Here is a 17,282-nt window from a genome sequence, read left to right on the forward strand (position 1 = left end):
GTCCTTGGCATTTAGCTCAAAGCAGCACTGTGCCTAAGTAGAGCATCACAGAGATGCTAGCGTTGCCTTAGAGTCTTAGACTTGTTTTCAGTATCAATTAATTTCTTAACTATTTAAAATTATTTGATTAATTTTTTAGTCTATAAAATGTCAGAAACGTACAATGTCCCAGAGCCCAGGGTGATGTGAATTTTTTTTTTAATTCTCAGAAGCTGGAACCAGAGAATGGGGGGGGGATTTCACTATTTACTATTTTTCTTTTAATAATTTCTACTATTTTGTATAATTTAATATTTGATTTCATTCAAGTGATAATATTTTAAAGATTTTTAAGTATAGCTATCAATTTTTAGCAATAGGTTTGACTATTTCCCATATGTATTTTTTTCTTCAACAGTAGGTTATGGCTGAGAAGAAGTTGATGGCATTCTCTATATAAGTAAAAAGTGACAATGTTTTAAATGGAAAATTTAAATTGTAATCCAGCCCAATCCTTACTGTAATATAGACACTGGGATGAATTTCTTTTAAAAAATGTCCTTTTCAGCAATAACCGTGGAAAAAAAAAAATTTCTCAGAAAATCCTTAGATTCCACTGTTAGTACTGTTCCTTAACAAAGCACTGTCACACGCAACTTTTTATCTGCCCATTCATCATAAGCGAGTAAACTCCTGGTAGTCTGAGCACTAGTGGAGCTACAGATCTGTCTGTTGCTCAAGTGGAACACTTTAAGAACACTGGGGATGTGGTGACCACCGGCTGTTTCCCCTCCCTGATTCTAATCTTTGAAATAGGCTAGCGTCACTTGACTCATTTCACACCGGCCTCTGTGGCTTGTTTTCGTCACAGGAGCCTTGGTTAGATGTTTGCGTATCCTGTCTCTGAGGGTTTTGTGGGGCTTGTGTTCTACCGATCAAATGCGTCATTGCACAGAGGTGTTAATAACCCTTTTGTTATTACAAGGTTTGATTAAAGCTTTTTGATTTTACAGAATAGTTCCCCTAGGGACTTTTATTGTGCTATAATTTCCATAAGCTGATCATCATGCAGTATACTAAAAACTGGAGTGAAGCAATTACAAGCATGCCATCTTAGCTTTACATAAAACCAACATCAAATATTGTGAAAGTGAGGATAAAGCACAGAGTGTTGAGTATGTGTAATACCAGAGAAAAAAATAGGAGTGGTGTGATGTCTTTCCAGACATACTCCAACGGAACTGCAGCTGAACTAAACAGCAGCATCTACTTGTTATCCTAAGTCACTTTGGCATTTCAAGAACAAAGGGCTCGCTTTCTTAAACGGTGTGTGACCTCCTTCGTGCCCCCACATTTCGAAGCAGACAGACATAACTTCCCTTATTCACTGTCTTCTCTCTCCCCTCTTCCCAATTGCCACCAGGAGAACTATCCTCCCCCCTCCTCTTCCATGACTCACCTCTTGGGTCTGCATCAGTCAGCAGAAAACTGTGGTCGGGCCTGCTGCATGTCCCCCCGCTTAGACACACACACACACACACACACACACACACACACACACACACACACACACACACACACACACACACACACCCCACCCCTTCTGTTCTTTGATGGGCCCATAAATTCTGGAGTGTTTAACTCTTTTGGACATCATAATCCCTCTTCCAGTAAGGCCCTTTCTTTTTTACTGGATAGAGGAAAAAACAACAGGTTGTTATCAAGATCATTATTCACTTCTCTGAGGCTGTTCTGGTAACTCAGGCCTGTCAGTTATGATTACTATACCTCTTCTGTTATTTCTGCTTTGATTTTGTTGTTTTTTTCTCTCTGTGTAGCAGTAGTAACAGATATCTTTTTGAGACACTGGCTCCAAGAATGTCATCACCTGGATTTTTCTTGCTATTACTCTCCAGTTTCACTAGTAACGGACTGTGAATCGAAGCTGTATTTTCGGCTGCGATTCTTGAGTGACTTTCTCGTGAGTCACTTGCGGTTTCTCGCTATTTTAGCTAAGCTACTGTTCAGCTGGGTGCTGTGGGTGGCATGACAAGCTACTAATCAGAACAAACACACAATCCAACTTTTTACCATTCTTATTTGGATGCATTTCGTCCCAGATGGAATATTTCTGATTGATTGATCTAGCTTGGTTAATGAATTATCAGTATGGCTGCTAAATAATTTAGCTTTCTCCTGACTGTAAGTATCTCATCAACTGCTCATCCTGCAACTGTCTCAATAACACATTTTACATGGCTTATGAACTGAGTCAGGGTTGTGAATCTGAATGAATTACAGAGCAAATCCTCTCATCCACTGTGGGTTTCCCCCATCCCTCCTGCCTTATCCGTTTCTCTCTCTTTTGTCTTAAATTGAGTACAGGCTTCCCTCAATGAGATCAGAGCCTTGGTTGTTTTGTGTGGACAGTTAGATGAGGCTATGGTACACACACACAAACACACACCCAGTGCCTTTTAGCCCCAGCAGGACTTGGGTGGCCTTGGTTTCCACTGATCCGGGAGGTCCACTGTGTAGGGCGAAAGGTAGACAGTGCTGTCTAAACCAGACATTACAGCTGTATGGTCAAATTATTCCCAGTCTTCTCCTATGACTGGAGACATGTAAGGACCAATTGCATGATTCCTTCCTGGAAGCCCAAGGTAAGGAAATACCTCCTGAACATTGCATTCCTCAACTCTGCAAACTCTGGTCAGCATGACACAATGAGAAAACTGCCACATCACCACGTTTTAATGGACTGCACATGCTACAGCAGCTACTTTTTAGCAGCCCAGATGTTAGGCTAGTCCTCTGCCAGTGCATAGTCATGTTGATCAGTGTTATACACTAAAGGGTGAAAGAAGACCAAGACAAAGCCTTGCAGATGGATCAAATATGTTAGCGCTCTAATTGGTCCAATTAAATGTGTTTTTGATCTCTGAATGTTCCTCCCTCATTACTTCAGAGGAGTCGTCCACGGCTGTTTGCAAGTCTTACGGGAAGCTTCCGGAATGGAAGCCACTATGAGTCATCACTGCCCCTCAGTTGGTCTTTGCTCTCCCCAGGGTGCCTTTCATTGACAAAGGCTGTACGCTTCAGGAGTTAGCTACACATAGCTCCATCTGACATACCAGGATAGAAGTCAAGATCACAGGAGGCCTCTGGGTGAGAAAGACAGTCACAGGTTCTTGAGGCTCGAAAGGTTCAGTGGGTGCAGCTCATTACAACATAAAAGATATGAAATGTGGAGCTGTTTCATAGATCTAAATTATCTATAGGATTTTTTTTGTGGTTTTTTTTGTCTGTGTTTAGTGCTTAGTGCTCATTGCTGTGGTGTTTCTGCACTGCACTTTATAAAGATCACTTGTCAAACAAAGTGTGTGGGCGCTACTGCTGTCTTTGTCCTTGGATTTTCTGTTGATGGACTTCTGAGTTTCTGTTTGCAATCCTTTGTTTGTCTGTACAGCCAAAGCGGTTATTGCTGCTTGTTTTAACTCTTCAGCTCTTCTTCTGTTTATTCCAAACACACACCACTCATGCTACTGTCAAAAGTGTTTAAAAAAAGGTCACTTCCCTGGAGTTTTGACAGTGAAAGCCAGCCGGTTACAAAAAGTATTCCTGACAGCAAATGGAAAGCTTTCAATGGCTATAGGTTTGTCAGTGTTGTGTTAAATTTACCCAAGTTGGCTCATTTTAACATAATTATATTTTAATCTGTCCCAAATGAGAAAAATATATGCTTTTGGTAGATTGGATTTAACTAGAGAAGCAGATTTTTGGAGGTAGTTTGATTTTGACAAAGCAAAAAAGTTCACTGGCTCTAGGATCACATGCTTGTATTGCAATGTCACACTACAAACACATCAAACTGTAGAGAACTTCTGAAACCATACTCTATTAATTTGGTGAGCGTCTCAAAGACATGTATGCCATCCTAATGTCTAACTTCAGTTTGAGTACCAGCAGAAAACAGGCAGAGTAACGCCACAGAGGTCAAGACATGGCGGACAGAGCCAACCAGCAAGACCATCACAGCTCATCTGTGGCAAGTGCTTGTGTCACTTGATTGACAGGCCTCTAGATCTAACCTTCACCAAACTGTGTCGAGGGCAGTGGCAGCGGGGCTGAAGGGGGTAGCGCTTGTCAGCCTCGTTGAGCTTCATTCAATAGATCCAGTAGCGTCACATGCCAGTCTTAGGGAAGGAGGTGTTGTTAGCAAAAACAGAGAAAGGTTGGATGGTGGCTCGTACAGTTAAATGACCTATAGATTGAACTCTTGTGTTGATAGTTTGCAAGTAGTCAACTTATTTATATGTGGATTGGCCGACAAAAGAGGATATAGGCTGTGCTATGAAAGTGATCCCCCCCCCCCAGTTTTATGTCTATTTTATCAGTTCTGTTAAGTCTGGCACATTTAAGTTTGTCATTAAAATTATGAGGCTATCTAGCTTTAGAAGTTTTCACTTTTAAGATAATCTTGCTTTCATTAATTGTTTAAAATACTGTACAACAAATCATTAGCATGTGCCTTGGACATAATGTAAGAGAGATGCAGGGATGTTGACGAATATTGTTACAGTACATATTAGGAAGTGAGATCCTAGTAATTACCAAGAATTTTCACTGAAATCTGGGCCCATTTCCTGGGACTCCAGGATTATTAGCATAAGTAGTTGTGTGTTTGTGTGTTCACATACTGAAGACTATCATGATTACTGAAACACAGACACCCTCCCAAAACTTAATTAATGCCAACACTAGGGCCAGCAGATGATAAGAGTTTATTGATACCAATTCCATTAGGAATTCTGCTTATCGGTCCAATTCTTTATCAAATCCCTTAACGATTCCTAATCAGTTTTCTGTGTGGGGAAAAAAAAAGTAGCCCCACACAGATTTTCAGCATCAATGCAACTGTTTTATTTTCTCTAAGTCTGAACACTGTATAGCAACAGAGTAGAAAGAAGGCATTCATGTGACTGAGATGTGAATGAAATGAGAGAATATTTGTACAGCATTCATTTTCATTAAGGTTTTCTTATTCAAAGAAAAATAAGCTAAGCCTGCCTGCATGGGGCTAATGTAATTATAACATAGGATATTTACCCTCAATGACAGACGTGCTGCCCCGTTAGGAATCAGTGGAAATCTATATACATACATGGCATTCCTGGAATTTAAGCCCATGTTGTGTAGAAAGATGTTTCAGCATATTGCTGGTGTTTCCACCCTGACTTGAAATCACAGTTTTGCAGACATAACATTGTTTCCCAGAGATTGAGAATTAACTTCTGGTTTTACTGATGATCACTAAATGCCTCACATGCAGGCTATTGTTAGTTTCTAGCTAGGCGGCCATAGACAGAGAAGCCTCCAGTCCCCATTAAGTTACTGCAGCTACACAACTCAGAGAGGTAGCCAAAAATTAGTTTGAAAAGAGTGAAATAAAATTGTTCTAATGTAAGATTTACCTAAGTTGAAACCAAATTATTTTATCTACCTGGGTAGGTCTGAATCTATCTGGTTGTGCTGCCCCAGTAGAGCCTATGTATAGGAAACATTGCATTACACCTAGCACCATCCTCATCTTTCTTTGTGAAATGAAGCCACGCTATGGATAGTTTTTTCTGCCATGACTCCTTCTTGTTGCAAGGTTCCAGTAGTACAGACATATGAGTTTGATGTTATTTTTTTTGCAGTTTGCAACTGTCAGAAAAACATTCTGGCATGGATTAAATGAATGGATAAGCTCAGAGGCATACGATTCGGGAACCCGTTCTCAATTCCCATCCCTACCTACCACACAACTCTCATAGATAGTCCAACCTTAAATTGCTGTTATTATAGAAATACCACTCAAAAGTTTGGGTTCACCTAGAAATGTCCTTCTTTTTGAAAGGAAAGCACATTTGTTTTCAATTAAAATAACATTAAATTGATCAGAAATGTTGTAAAAGACAATTAAAGGTGCAATATGTAAGTTTTTGCTACTGCTACATAGCCAACATTAGTATTAACAGCCGTTTACTCACCAAGAGCTTCAGCTATGTGTTTACAAGACAAGATGTTAGAATAAATAGAATAGAATCTGTGCAGTGCTACTTCTTCATCCTCTCATGCTGAACTGAGGGCAGACTGGATTCACTATGGCAATGTAGTATTATAAGATGGGAGGAGCCAGAGCTAGCTGGTTAGCATGCTAACTTCAGTAGAAGAAAAGATGGGTCAGAAATAGAAGCAAAACAAAGGTTAACATTGGTATTGATTTCCACTGCTGGAGACAGCTCTTGGCGAGTAACGGAATGAAGTCTGATGCTTTACTCGCAACGTTTGTTCTAAACTGGTGAATTGGCTGTTAGTGCTAATGTTGGCTATGTAGCCATAGTAAAAAAAGTTTATATAGCACCTTTAATGATCAATGGACTCATTAATCATAAATTATCAATGATTTTTAATTTAATGTCTATATAGGTCTACAGAAGCTCATTTTCAACAATAATCACTCCTGTGTTCAATGACACATTGTGTTACCTAATGCAGGTTTATCATATTAAAAGGCTAATTGATCATTAGAACAACCTGTATGGAATTATGTTAGCACAGCTGAAAACTATTGTGCTGATTAAAGAAGCGATACATTTGGCTCAATGCCATGCCAAGCATGTTGGAAATGTCATGGTTTGGGGATGCCTTGGTGGTGGTAAAGTGGGAGATTTGTACATGATAAAAAGGATCTTGAACAAGGAAGGCTATCACTCCATATTGCAACGCCATGCCATACACTGTGGATGCTGCTTGATTGGAGTCAGTTTCCAACTACAACAGGACAATGATCCAAAGCACAGCTCCAAACAATGCAAGAACCTTTTAGAGAAGAAGCAGTCAGCTGGTATTCTGTCTATAATGGAGTGGCTAATACAGTCACTGGATTTCAACCCTATTGAGCTTTTTTAGCAACAGCTTGACCATAGTATGTAAGAAGTGCCCATCAAACCAATACAACTTGTGGGAGGTGTTTCAGGAAGCATGGGGGGAAATTTCTCCAGATTGCCTCAACAAATTGACAGCTAGAATACCAAATATCTGCAAGACTGTGATTGCTGCAAATGGACGATTCTGTAATGAAGGCAAAGTTTGAAGGACAAAATTATTAATTTAAATAAAAATCATTATTGCTAACCTTGTGAATGTCTTGACTGTATTTGCTATTCACTTTGCAAGTCACTTGATGAATAAGAGTATTTGTGAGTTTTTGTGAAAAACATGAAATTTTCTGGGTCACCCCAAACTTTTGAGTGGTAGTATAACTGGATCAAATTTTAACCTGCAACATTATCTTCTGGTTACTTTTCATGCTAAAGTTGGAGTTTACAGTTAGGCTGTGTGGTAAAATATAGTTTATAGTAAGTGAGCGAAGTGGAGTGAAAAATCTGTAAAGGTAAATTACACAGAAGGTTCAGCAAGTAGCAAACATTCTGGGCCTCTGGTGTATTAAACAATTCTGTATGGTTGATGTTGTGTTTTTCTTGAGATGAAGAGTGGAAATATTTCCGAGACAAAATAATTTTAAAATCATGGGAAAACCTTCAGCCCTAACTGGCAAGGTAACCAGTGACCCAGTGAAATGCCAGTCAAGTCTTTTCAATATATCCTCACACAAAAGGGGATTTATTTGTAAGGGCAGTTGAGTTTCAGTTTTTTCTAAATGTAAATACTGCATCATGGTTTTGTTCCCACAATTCTAGACTTAGCATGTAATATTTTATTCTATCTTTAACATGAAATGTATCAGATTTTAACTGTCAGCAACAAAATAAAACATTGGCTATTAGCAAATTTTGCTCTTAATACTAGAAATAGCTTTCAACAAACCTATTTTCGGCCCCACCTGATTGTAGTCTGACTAGACAAAGGACGTTGTTTGTGCAGGGAGTTAGTACTAGATTAGCTGAGAGTCAACAGGTGATTCAAATCGTAAAAGGAAAATGAAGAGGCATTATAATAACTGTGTGGCCATGATTATACAGACCAAAATGTTCTGTTTTCTACCACCTAATACAGTTGTTAAATCTGGCCTCCTCACTGTATTGTGCTGTGTTGGTCACTGATTCCCAAGCATCAACCCCTCACTCAAGAGTGGTATCATCGTTTCAACTGCAACGTGTGAACTGGGAGACGGGCCAGAGCCAAACCAGTTGGACTGCTTCACCAAAGCCTTATTTCCAAATGCTGTCTGTATTGTAGCCCAGCCCAACTACCAGACAGGAGACATAAACACACCACGGATTTAAACATGGAAATCCACCAGGCCTGTGAAATGTTTCAGCTCTGATCTCACTCTTTCCAGCATCTCTCCAGTCCAGGAGTCACACCAGTGGCGTGCACTGGGGTGGGGGTGGAATTAAAGAATGCCCTTTTAAAATGTCAAATCAGAGCACTTTTTTTCCTCATTCTTTGCTTGTATCTATCATGTGTTTGAACAAAAATTGCTTTAAATGATACCAGTTTAGGTGCTTGTGACAAAATACGTGTTGTCTGTGCCGTGCCCTCCAGGTGCCCCGCCTATCATGGATCCTGTTTGGCTCTCTCTGTTCCTTGTGCCCTGTGTATTACAGGACATGGCCCGCTGGGGTCAGGGTTAGAGTTTTTGTTTTAAGCCTTATGCCACTGAATCATCCTACACAACTGACAACCTTCACTCTTATAAAAGGGTGACTTTGAGGTTGGAGAATGAGGGGGTTGGGAGGGGAACGGGCTTATAGAGGTGCTGAGAAGAGAGAGTAAAATGAACTCTTTTGAGAGCCGAAGTGATGAGTAATGGAGCAGGCTTGTGAGAACCAGTGTCAGGGGGCCATTTGTGGTTAAACATGAGCGTGTCGCCACATACCATTGTGCCTTTTCCCATCAGCAAACCCTTCCCCCCTTCCCTTGGTGTCCCGTCCCAGCCAACCCCCTCCAGGGCGTAGACGGCAAATTCCATCTCTATCAATAGATGAGGAGGGAAAAAGGATGATTTATCTGTTCATAGAGATAGCCAAAACCGGAGCTGTTGGCAGTTATGGTAAAGCCACTGGTGGTTGATTAAAACATGCATATGCTATTCAGCTGACTTTGAAAAGCCATTAGCTATTACCGTCCTTTTTTGGATGATATGTTGTTTGAGAGTATAGTTTTTTTTTAAAAATCAATAAATTAGTTAAACTTAATTTAGTTATTATACAATATAATGTCAGGACTTTTTTTTCAAATCAGTTATTTAAACAAACAAATAAACACTTAATTTAAAACTTTTGGTGTTTCCATGTTGTGTTAAAATATTACGCTTTTAAAATTATTAAAAGATGCTTTTTAACTATCATACCAGATTTCAGATATTTCATGAGCTTATTACATCCAATTTATGATTCTGCTTACGTCATGAGGCCTTTGTGAATATGATTAATGCCCGAAATACAGATGTTTTTCTAAAAGAGCTGACTGAGACACACTTTCACACCAGGCAAAAATTCAGTAACTCATTCCTACTAGTTGAAGCTTCAGGCAACAGTACAAGACCTGGATAAACAGCTGACAATTGCCATAGCACCCCCTACTGTTCACAGTTTATTGAATTTAAAAATGAAACCACCCATCATTTTTATATTTTTCACCCAGACCGTGCCTATAATCTTCAAAATACAGAAACATTTTAAAACAGTCAAACTTTGAGATACATCATAGAGTTTTTACACATAATCACTGTTTAAATCCCGTATCCGCATTTGTCATTGCAGCCTACCCAGATTTTACAATTCTGCTGAGTAGGGCACATGCATGTGGAGTTACATAGTGGAACTGTGGGAAATTTAATAATGCATTGTTATGTTTTTTTTCCCCAGGGTGCTGGAGACAGCTTCATTGGAGCACTGGCATTTTACATGGCTCATTATCCTTCAATGCCTCTGGACGAGATGGCCCGCAGAGCTAATCAGGTGGCAGGAGTGAGTGTGCAGGCTGTCGGAACACAGACGTCTTACCCCTTCAAAAAGGACCTACCTGCTGAACTGTTCTGAGAACAGCATAACAGCGAGTAGAAACCAGTTTAAATGGACCAAATCTGGAATGGGTCTTACTGAATCTGAACAATGACTTATGAAATTAGCTGTTTTTTTAGAAATGAGATGGAACAATACAATGATAGTTGTAAAAGGTGTAACAAATGTTATTTTTATATAAAGCCAAACATGAACTCAATTGGCTTTCAATAAAACTTTTATGAATAGTGCCAAAGTGATGACATGGCTACTAACAAGACATGCGTTTCAGTTTTTGTACAACTTTCTTAATCTCAATAGTTTTAAACAGTTTAATAATTGACAAGCATCTTAATAATTAAGCTTCTATGGGACATAATTGATTCAATTTATCAAATTACCCCGAATAGATCATATTTCAAAAATGGTTAAAGTACATTCACCCAGTTTGAACATTTAAGTTTTACAATACTTGACTGAATCATAATCAGTGATACATACTGTATAGATCTGCTTAACAGCCATTAAGTATTATTCCATAACCTAATTTTTACATGTGTAGCAGTTTCTTGTTTAAATTAGTGGTAATAAAGACTTTGTTGAAACATGGCCAGGGTTTGCATCATGCTGAGCTGGTGCATTGGGGAGAATAGAGGCCTTCTGATCCAAAAAGAAATCTTCTGAACGCATGTCAGCCAGCCAATCAGAAATGTTGACTGACGGACATGTTGTATAATCCACGACAATAGTAATCGTCTGTTGTAGGTTTACATTGTCCATATAATTTTGTGCATTTTTAAATTGATCTGATCTTCCTCTTCTCAAAGAATAGGACATGCTTGTTCACTGCAAAGAGAAAAAGCAGATTTTAAATGCAAGTCACAGGGTTCGAATGGAACAATGAGAAAAAGTTTTATATAAACAATGCAGAGAAAGAGAATGGGTAGTTGTGTGGTTTTTTAACAACAGAAATTTGAGCTTGTAACTGACGTGATTTAGAAATTGAATTGTTCTTGTCCCTTTTTGTAAAGTGATAATTTACATAACTTGTTACCTCTAACAAGTTACTTCTAACGCTCACATCAAGTGGTAACTAATATATTTACCACTGCGACCGGTATATTTACATACATAACCATAAGCCCCAAATAAGCATTTTTGATTGGCACTGTTTTTAGATGTGGTCATGATAATTGAAATGGAACCTTGTGGTGTTAGATATATATATATATATGTCTGAAAGCATTCACCAAGTGAGTAGTTGTCTTCTAACGGAAATTAATATCATCGTTTGTTTATTGCTTACTTCCTTCTTGTAGGGTTTCTATATAGTATTTGAGATTGTCCCTCTAAGTCATTTATAAAATTCTAAAAACAGCCTGTTCCTACTAGGCAGGTTTACACAAGGATGCTTATGCTGCCACAATTAAAAGTACAAATAACAAGCTACCACACTTCAATTTAAATGGGCTTGTTATACATAATTTGTTAGAACTGAGTGGGAAAATTACAATACATTTGTTTGGCAGATGCTTTTGACCAAAGAGACTTTAAACAAATGCATCCAAACCATGTAGGGGTAAGAGCTCGATATGACCTGTCCCAATGATTTAGACCTTAATAAAAGAGCACAGGGCATTTAAGTAGTACATAATAAAGGGCTTTCATGTGTATCTTGTCGGTCCGAACACAGCAGGTTAGTTAGATCTTACCAAGTGGATCATGTTTGCGCAGCACCAGTTTGTCTCTGAGACGGTTCCTCTTTGTGTTGAAGAAGTAACCTGTCCCTGCAGCGCTCACCATCTGCACCAGAATGGTCCTGACGGAAGAAAAGTTTGGTGAAGATGATTGTGACTGCAACACTGCATGGCGCATCTAGTCATCGTTTTACGGTTCTTAAAATCCACTAGTAATCGGTAATACTACTGTATATTCACCGACTTTTACTTACTTAGATTTTGCCTTGGCCACTGGGACATGAAAGAAAACAGAACACGTATGTGAAGAGGCAGAATAACACGACTAAAGCTCAGCTAGTTAACGATCTGTGTTGTAACGGTGCATTTTCGGGAAGAATGCTAGCAGCGAGCGACTAGCTCAAGCTTAATATACAATACAATACAATACAATACAATACAATAGAAGCTCAGCGTCACATCAGAACCTCAGAACATTTAACGATGAAAGCGCCACAGAAATACTGACAATTAACACACAAGTAAATAGAAGCAAACTGCAGGCAATTAAACTCTAGGTAATGGTGCTAGCATTGTGGAATTAGCTGACAGCTAGCTAAGGTAAGGCTAACGGATTGGTTCATATAACTAGGTTTGAGACAGCCGTGCATCAGCGTGTACCCGACTCTTTGAACTTACAATGATCAAAATACTCACAATTTACGGTGGTAAGAAACATTTTGTAGACCCTAAACTACTACTCATAGAGAGTATTAAAACTTAACAGTGTACCACGGTAAGTCACATTGAGAATTTTGAGTGTCCGGTTAAACAACCAGTTCCGGGTCCCCTTAAAGGTGTAGTTCATCAAAACACTACATTTTTAAACACTACTTTTTTCAACTTTTCAGAACACTGGTTTATTCGACATAGCGTTGAAATGGCCAGTATTCCAAATTAAGGAAGCGTGTATACACCCTATGTATAGAAATAACTCCAGATACCCCTTGTGGATATAAGGTACCAGACTGGTTAAAATGCAAAGTTATCTGTTTGACCTTCAGTTTTTGATCTCCTTTGAAAGTACATGACTAAAATAACTGCTTCTTAACCAGTAGATGACTGCCTAAGAAAGCTGGTATACAATAATTAATATGATGAAAGTGATTTAGACAAAGTAAGAGCAAAGTAATTCCGTGTAGGAAGAATTGCAGATATGGTGATGATGGGATCTGTGAGCACTGATTCTGGATTTGATCAGGGATGTCTTATTATATATATAAACTGTGACTGTTTGAACCAGGAATTCAAATATACAGTAGAATATTTGTTGAGGCAGCTCTTTGTAGTGTTGGATAAAGGTGATTGCGAAACAATAATATAGCTTTGTTTTTTTCTTTTCTGTGTTTGCCTGTTTTCCGATATCCCACCTGTTTCACCAAACAAGCCCCTTTCCACAGAATGGATTCGTCAGGTATACTCAGTTGTTCCTGAGATGTTGGCTGTTATTTAAGAGCAAGTGGGCTACAGCTATGTGCAGATACAGTAATTGCTTTTGTCAGTAGGCATACAGTAGGCATATGGGTCAGTGGAGAGACGTGGAACTGTCACAACCTGAAGTACAGGTCAGTGTCTCAATGGATTGCACTATGAACTTGCGGTGTCTTGAAACTGAGGTGAAATAGTCATGAAACCATGGAAATGAGGTTATGTCTTTTTCCCATTTCATCAGGACATCATCAGTGCATGAAGTATGCCTATGTTCCACATCAGAATATTGCAAGTTGAACTGTAGCTAAACAGGCAAATTTGGATATTGTTTACAATTTTATACAGAGTTATTGTATTGAGTTGTTCAGTTTCAGGGCTGATTTAATTGGCATGATAATGGAAACCCCAGGAGATTCCTTGGTGTCTAAAGATTGAACAGTGTCAGAAATCAAACAAGACCATGCAGGAGATCCAGTTCTGGTACAGTATCTATGAATAAGTTTCAAGAAGCCCCTGATGTCTTTGAAGTATGAAGGAAGACTTAGGATGGATGTCAGACTGTCAGTCTTCTCTTGGATATCTGAGAAGGGGTTGTCTATGGTAATTAAAAAAAAACAACAGTAAAATTTTTGGGTAGGGGACATAGAGATATTTTTACTCTGGGAATGAATTCACCAACCTTAAAACCATGATCAGTGGTCTGACTGGGGAGCTCAATCATCCTGTAGGTTCTTTTTGCAGAAGAAAATTAACTAGTCTGTTGAAAGGGCATCATATTCAGCAACATTTTTGTGTTTATCCATCCAATCGCATTCTCAGAAAGGTCAGTACAAGGTCCTGTTGCTCATTCCCAACTGAAATTATTCTTTTTCACAGACACATTTTTCTCACTCCAAATTAGTGCACCACTTCCTGCTATCTGGTTATACATTTCAACACAGAGTCACTGTAGATTATGGGTGCACCAAATCCATTCTTGCATTTGAATGGGACTGAAACAGGTCAATACAATTCTTATATCTGATCTTAAAAGAACCAGTACAAACACATTTGGACACTGAAATGATTGATTGGTCTGACAAGGTAAAATCTAAGCTCCCTGATTAGGAAGTAGAAATTTGCTTTAACTCGCACCTTTTTTTACCTAAGGAAAAAAATTCAGTTTGTCTGCCCATTTTTTCTGTTTGTTGCGGTGACTTGGAGACTTTGCAGGTTGTGTGTGTTTCAACACTAAACAGGTCTTGACTGAGAGCATAAGAAGACCTCTATGCTAATTTAGAGTGGAGAAAGAGGATTTCTTTTCTTATAGCTAGTTATACCTGATGAATAGTCTCTTTCATCTGATTAGAGTGTCGTCTTCTTTTCTTTATCCTATTCATGTCCACGCAAACCTCATCTGCCTCTGCTGGGCAAGAGGGCACTGAGATCTTCCAGTAATGTTTCCTGTCCTTTTGCAATAGTACACTGGTGGCTGCCAGGAGAGCAAATGAGCATCTGTTAAGAATTTGTGACCAAGATGGGATTTGGTAATTTTCCTTCTGATATCTAACAGAGAGTCTCAAAGCGAGCTTTGTCTATTCCAACCAAAATCTGTTCAGAACTGTTATTTTCTTCTAAAAGAATGATGCGTATATGTCTCACTGCATGTACCCAAGCTATTTTTGTTTTTCATTCAATTTTACAGTTTTACAGACTTTGCGTCATCTCATTTCACTTCAACTTAATTAGTTTAGATTTAGTTCCATAAATAAAAAAAATAATTAAAGTCATCATGGAAAAAGATCACAATGTTAGTAGTTGTTGCATGTCATCATGCCTCAGTGAAGCAACTCAAATTTCATGAATGCGCTTTAAGGAAAAAGATAAAGGACACTCTGGAATGTCCCTAAACCTTAGTGAAAGCCCCGCTCTCAAAGGCAGATGAATGGGTCTGATACTGATAGTGGCAAGATGGAAGTCCCCTTTAACTCCTCCTAGAGTAGTAACTTCAATGCCTTTTGTGTGTTCACAGTGTAATATTGGTGCAGTGACAATTTAGCCTGCGTCACATTGAAAAGCATGTAGTCGTTTTGCATGACTACTTAGGAATGACAGTGGTTTCCATATATGGGCATGTTCAGAGAATATGTAACCATGATGTAAATGATCACTAGTTTAACTCAAGCCCGGGGTCACGAGCCAAGGTAATATGATGGAAACAGGTACAGACATGGTAGTTAACAACTTAAAGTAGAAAGCTCCCACCGTTCAATTAATTTGACCTTAGGGTTTTTTACAAGTTGCTATCATGATAACAGGACAAATAATCAATATTTCTGTATTTCTTTGAAATTTAAATCAATAGTGTGGACCCTTATTCAAATATATAGTCAACAGCAAAGAGGAGCTAAGCTATGTGGGTTGGAGGATAATAAACAGTTACTGGCACCGTTTTGGTTTAATATCATCATGTCCTCTATATCATTTGTTATAAACCAGTAGTGGAAGAAGAACTGATATCATTTTTCATTAAAGTAAAAGTACAAATACCACAATGTAAAAATACTCCATTACAAGTAAAAGTCCTGTGTCCACGTTTTGAAAGTATATAAGTATTATCAGCAAAATGTACTTAAACTATAAAGATAAAAGTACTTACTTTGCAGTTGTACATAACTTGAGTAAATGTACTTTAGTTTACATTTAGTTTGTCACTGTACTTACAAGGTACAAAACATTTTCCTGTGTCTCTGTGCAGGGCTATTGCTAGGATTTTAGATATACTGAGCGCATGAGTCCAAATTCCTGTGCAAATTTCTGAAGCCTTATCATATCACAACCTGTAATAATACATTATAATTTATCTATTGGTTATATTTTGCATTATTGGTCTAAATCTGCAAAGTATCTAAAGTTATCAAATAAATACAGTGAAGCAAAAACTACAGTATTTGCCTCTGAAATGTAGTGGAGTAAAAGTATAGAGTAGCCTAAAATGGAAGTACTCAAGTAAATTAAAAGTACCTCAAAACTCTACTTAAGCACAGTACTTAAGCCTATACAATATCAGTCTGCTTTCAAATAACCAAAGCTGTATGATATGTTTGTATTCACAGAATTGAAACTCGTCTTCATGTCATCAAACCTCCTGATAATCATTCCCCAGAAATATTACAACCTAAGTGTCCTCAGTGGTAGCTATATCCCTCTCTTTGGGTTTTTTATTATTATACAGTATCTCTGTTTGAATTTGAAATACACTTGGATCAGTTATCATAATATTATCTGGTTAGTATTAACATTTTAAGGCCCAATCTCTAAAAATCAGTTTATAAGATTGTTGCTGTCATTTTGACCTTTATTAATTCACTTTAATTGTGTGTGTTATACAGCTCTTTAGATGTTTTAATGAAGGACTCCTATGTCATTGCTATATTGCTACACTTTAATGGTAAGAGAGCCATTATAAAAACAGGGGGTGGCACATCTCTGAAATCAGTGAGGGCATTTCAACTATCTCTCAAGCATCTGGTGTATTTTGGTCTGTATGTTGTCACTCAGGAAGAACAAGGCCTGAGCTGAGTGGAGTATGAATAACAGCTTAATTTCTTTCACAGCTTATCCTCATTAAAAAAAAACAAAAAAAACAATGAAGATCCAGTGTACATGGACACTGTGGTCCCATTAGTGCATGGATTAGATAAAAACACAAAGTAGTAAGTGAACATGTACTAATGAGCCTAAATGGAGCTGTATTGGTAAACCCAATGGGGGGAAGCCATGCATTAAAGCAGAAATGAAAATGAATGTTATTGGACAGGCCGAGGAGTGCTGTAACCAGGCAGGGAGCAGCTGTCAGGATGTGTGTGGAGGAGCTTGCGTCACTAAGGGATAATTCTGAGAAGGAGGCTGAGACCACTAGCTCCAGCTTCAGCTATCCTCCTCCTCCAGCACCCCACCCACTCAGCACTCTCGACAGCCACTCCGGACGTTAGCTGCTCTTTTCTTCTCCCACTTCATTGTACTTCTGTTCTTCGCTCTATGTCACATGCTGTTTTTTTTTTCATTTACAACCTATTATTTTCCAGCTTCTGTATTACTTACACACTCATTTATATTTTAGACACTTCACCATAGATTC

General features: G+C 38.5%; 2 protein-coding genes across 5 annotated transcripts in view; one reads left to right on the forward strand and one right to left on the reverse strand.

The window, feature by feature from the left end:
• rbks (ribokinase) overlaps positions 1 to 10,118 on the forward strand; it is a 39,995-nt gene extending 29,877 nt beyond the window's left edge. For 3 of the 4 annotated variants that reach the window (XM_040136499.1, XM_040136498.1, XM_040136501.1), the window contains exon 9: positions 9,861 to 10,118. In XM_040136499.1, coding sequence (XP_039992433.1) covers positions 9,861 to 10,034 — 174 coding nt within the window. In that variant the 3' untranslated portion in view covers positions 10,035 to 10,118. Of the gene's footprint in view, positions 1 to 2,947; positions 3,255 to 9,860 lie in introns of those variants that run through there. The other variant, XM_040136500.1, reaches the window with a different exon arrangement.
• A 97-nt stretch (positions 10,119 to 10,215) lies between these two features.
• On the reverse strand, positions 10,216 to 12,516 carry mrpl33 (mitochondrial ribosomal protein L33). The gene is made up of 4 exons (XM_040136503.1): positions 12,389 to 12,516; positions 11,947 to 11,965; positions 11,708 to 11,814; positions 10,216 to 10,841 (listed from the first exon to the last, which is right to left on the reverse strand). Exons 1-4 carry the CDS (start codon positions 12,408 to 12,410, stop codon positions 10,792 to 10,794), a joined length of 198 nt encoding a protein of 65 aa, XP_039992437.1. The 5' UTR covers positions 12,411 to 12,516; the 3' UTR covers positions 10,216 to 10,791.
• Positions 12,517 to 17,282: the final 4,766 nt, after the last annotated feature.

Source organism: Xiphias gladius, chromosome 10 (assembly GCF_016859285.1).
Source record: "Xiphias gladius isolate SHS-SW01 ecotype Sanya breed wild chromosome 10, ASM1685928v1, whole genome shotgun sequence".
Lineage (NCBI taxonomy): Eukaryota > Metazoa > Chordata > Actinopteri > Istiophoriformes > Xiphiidae > Xiphias > Xiphias gladius.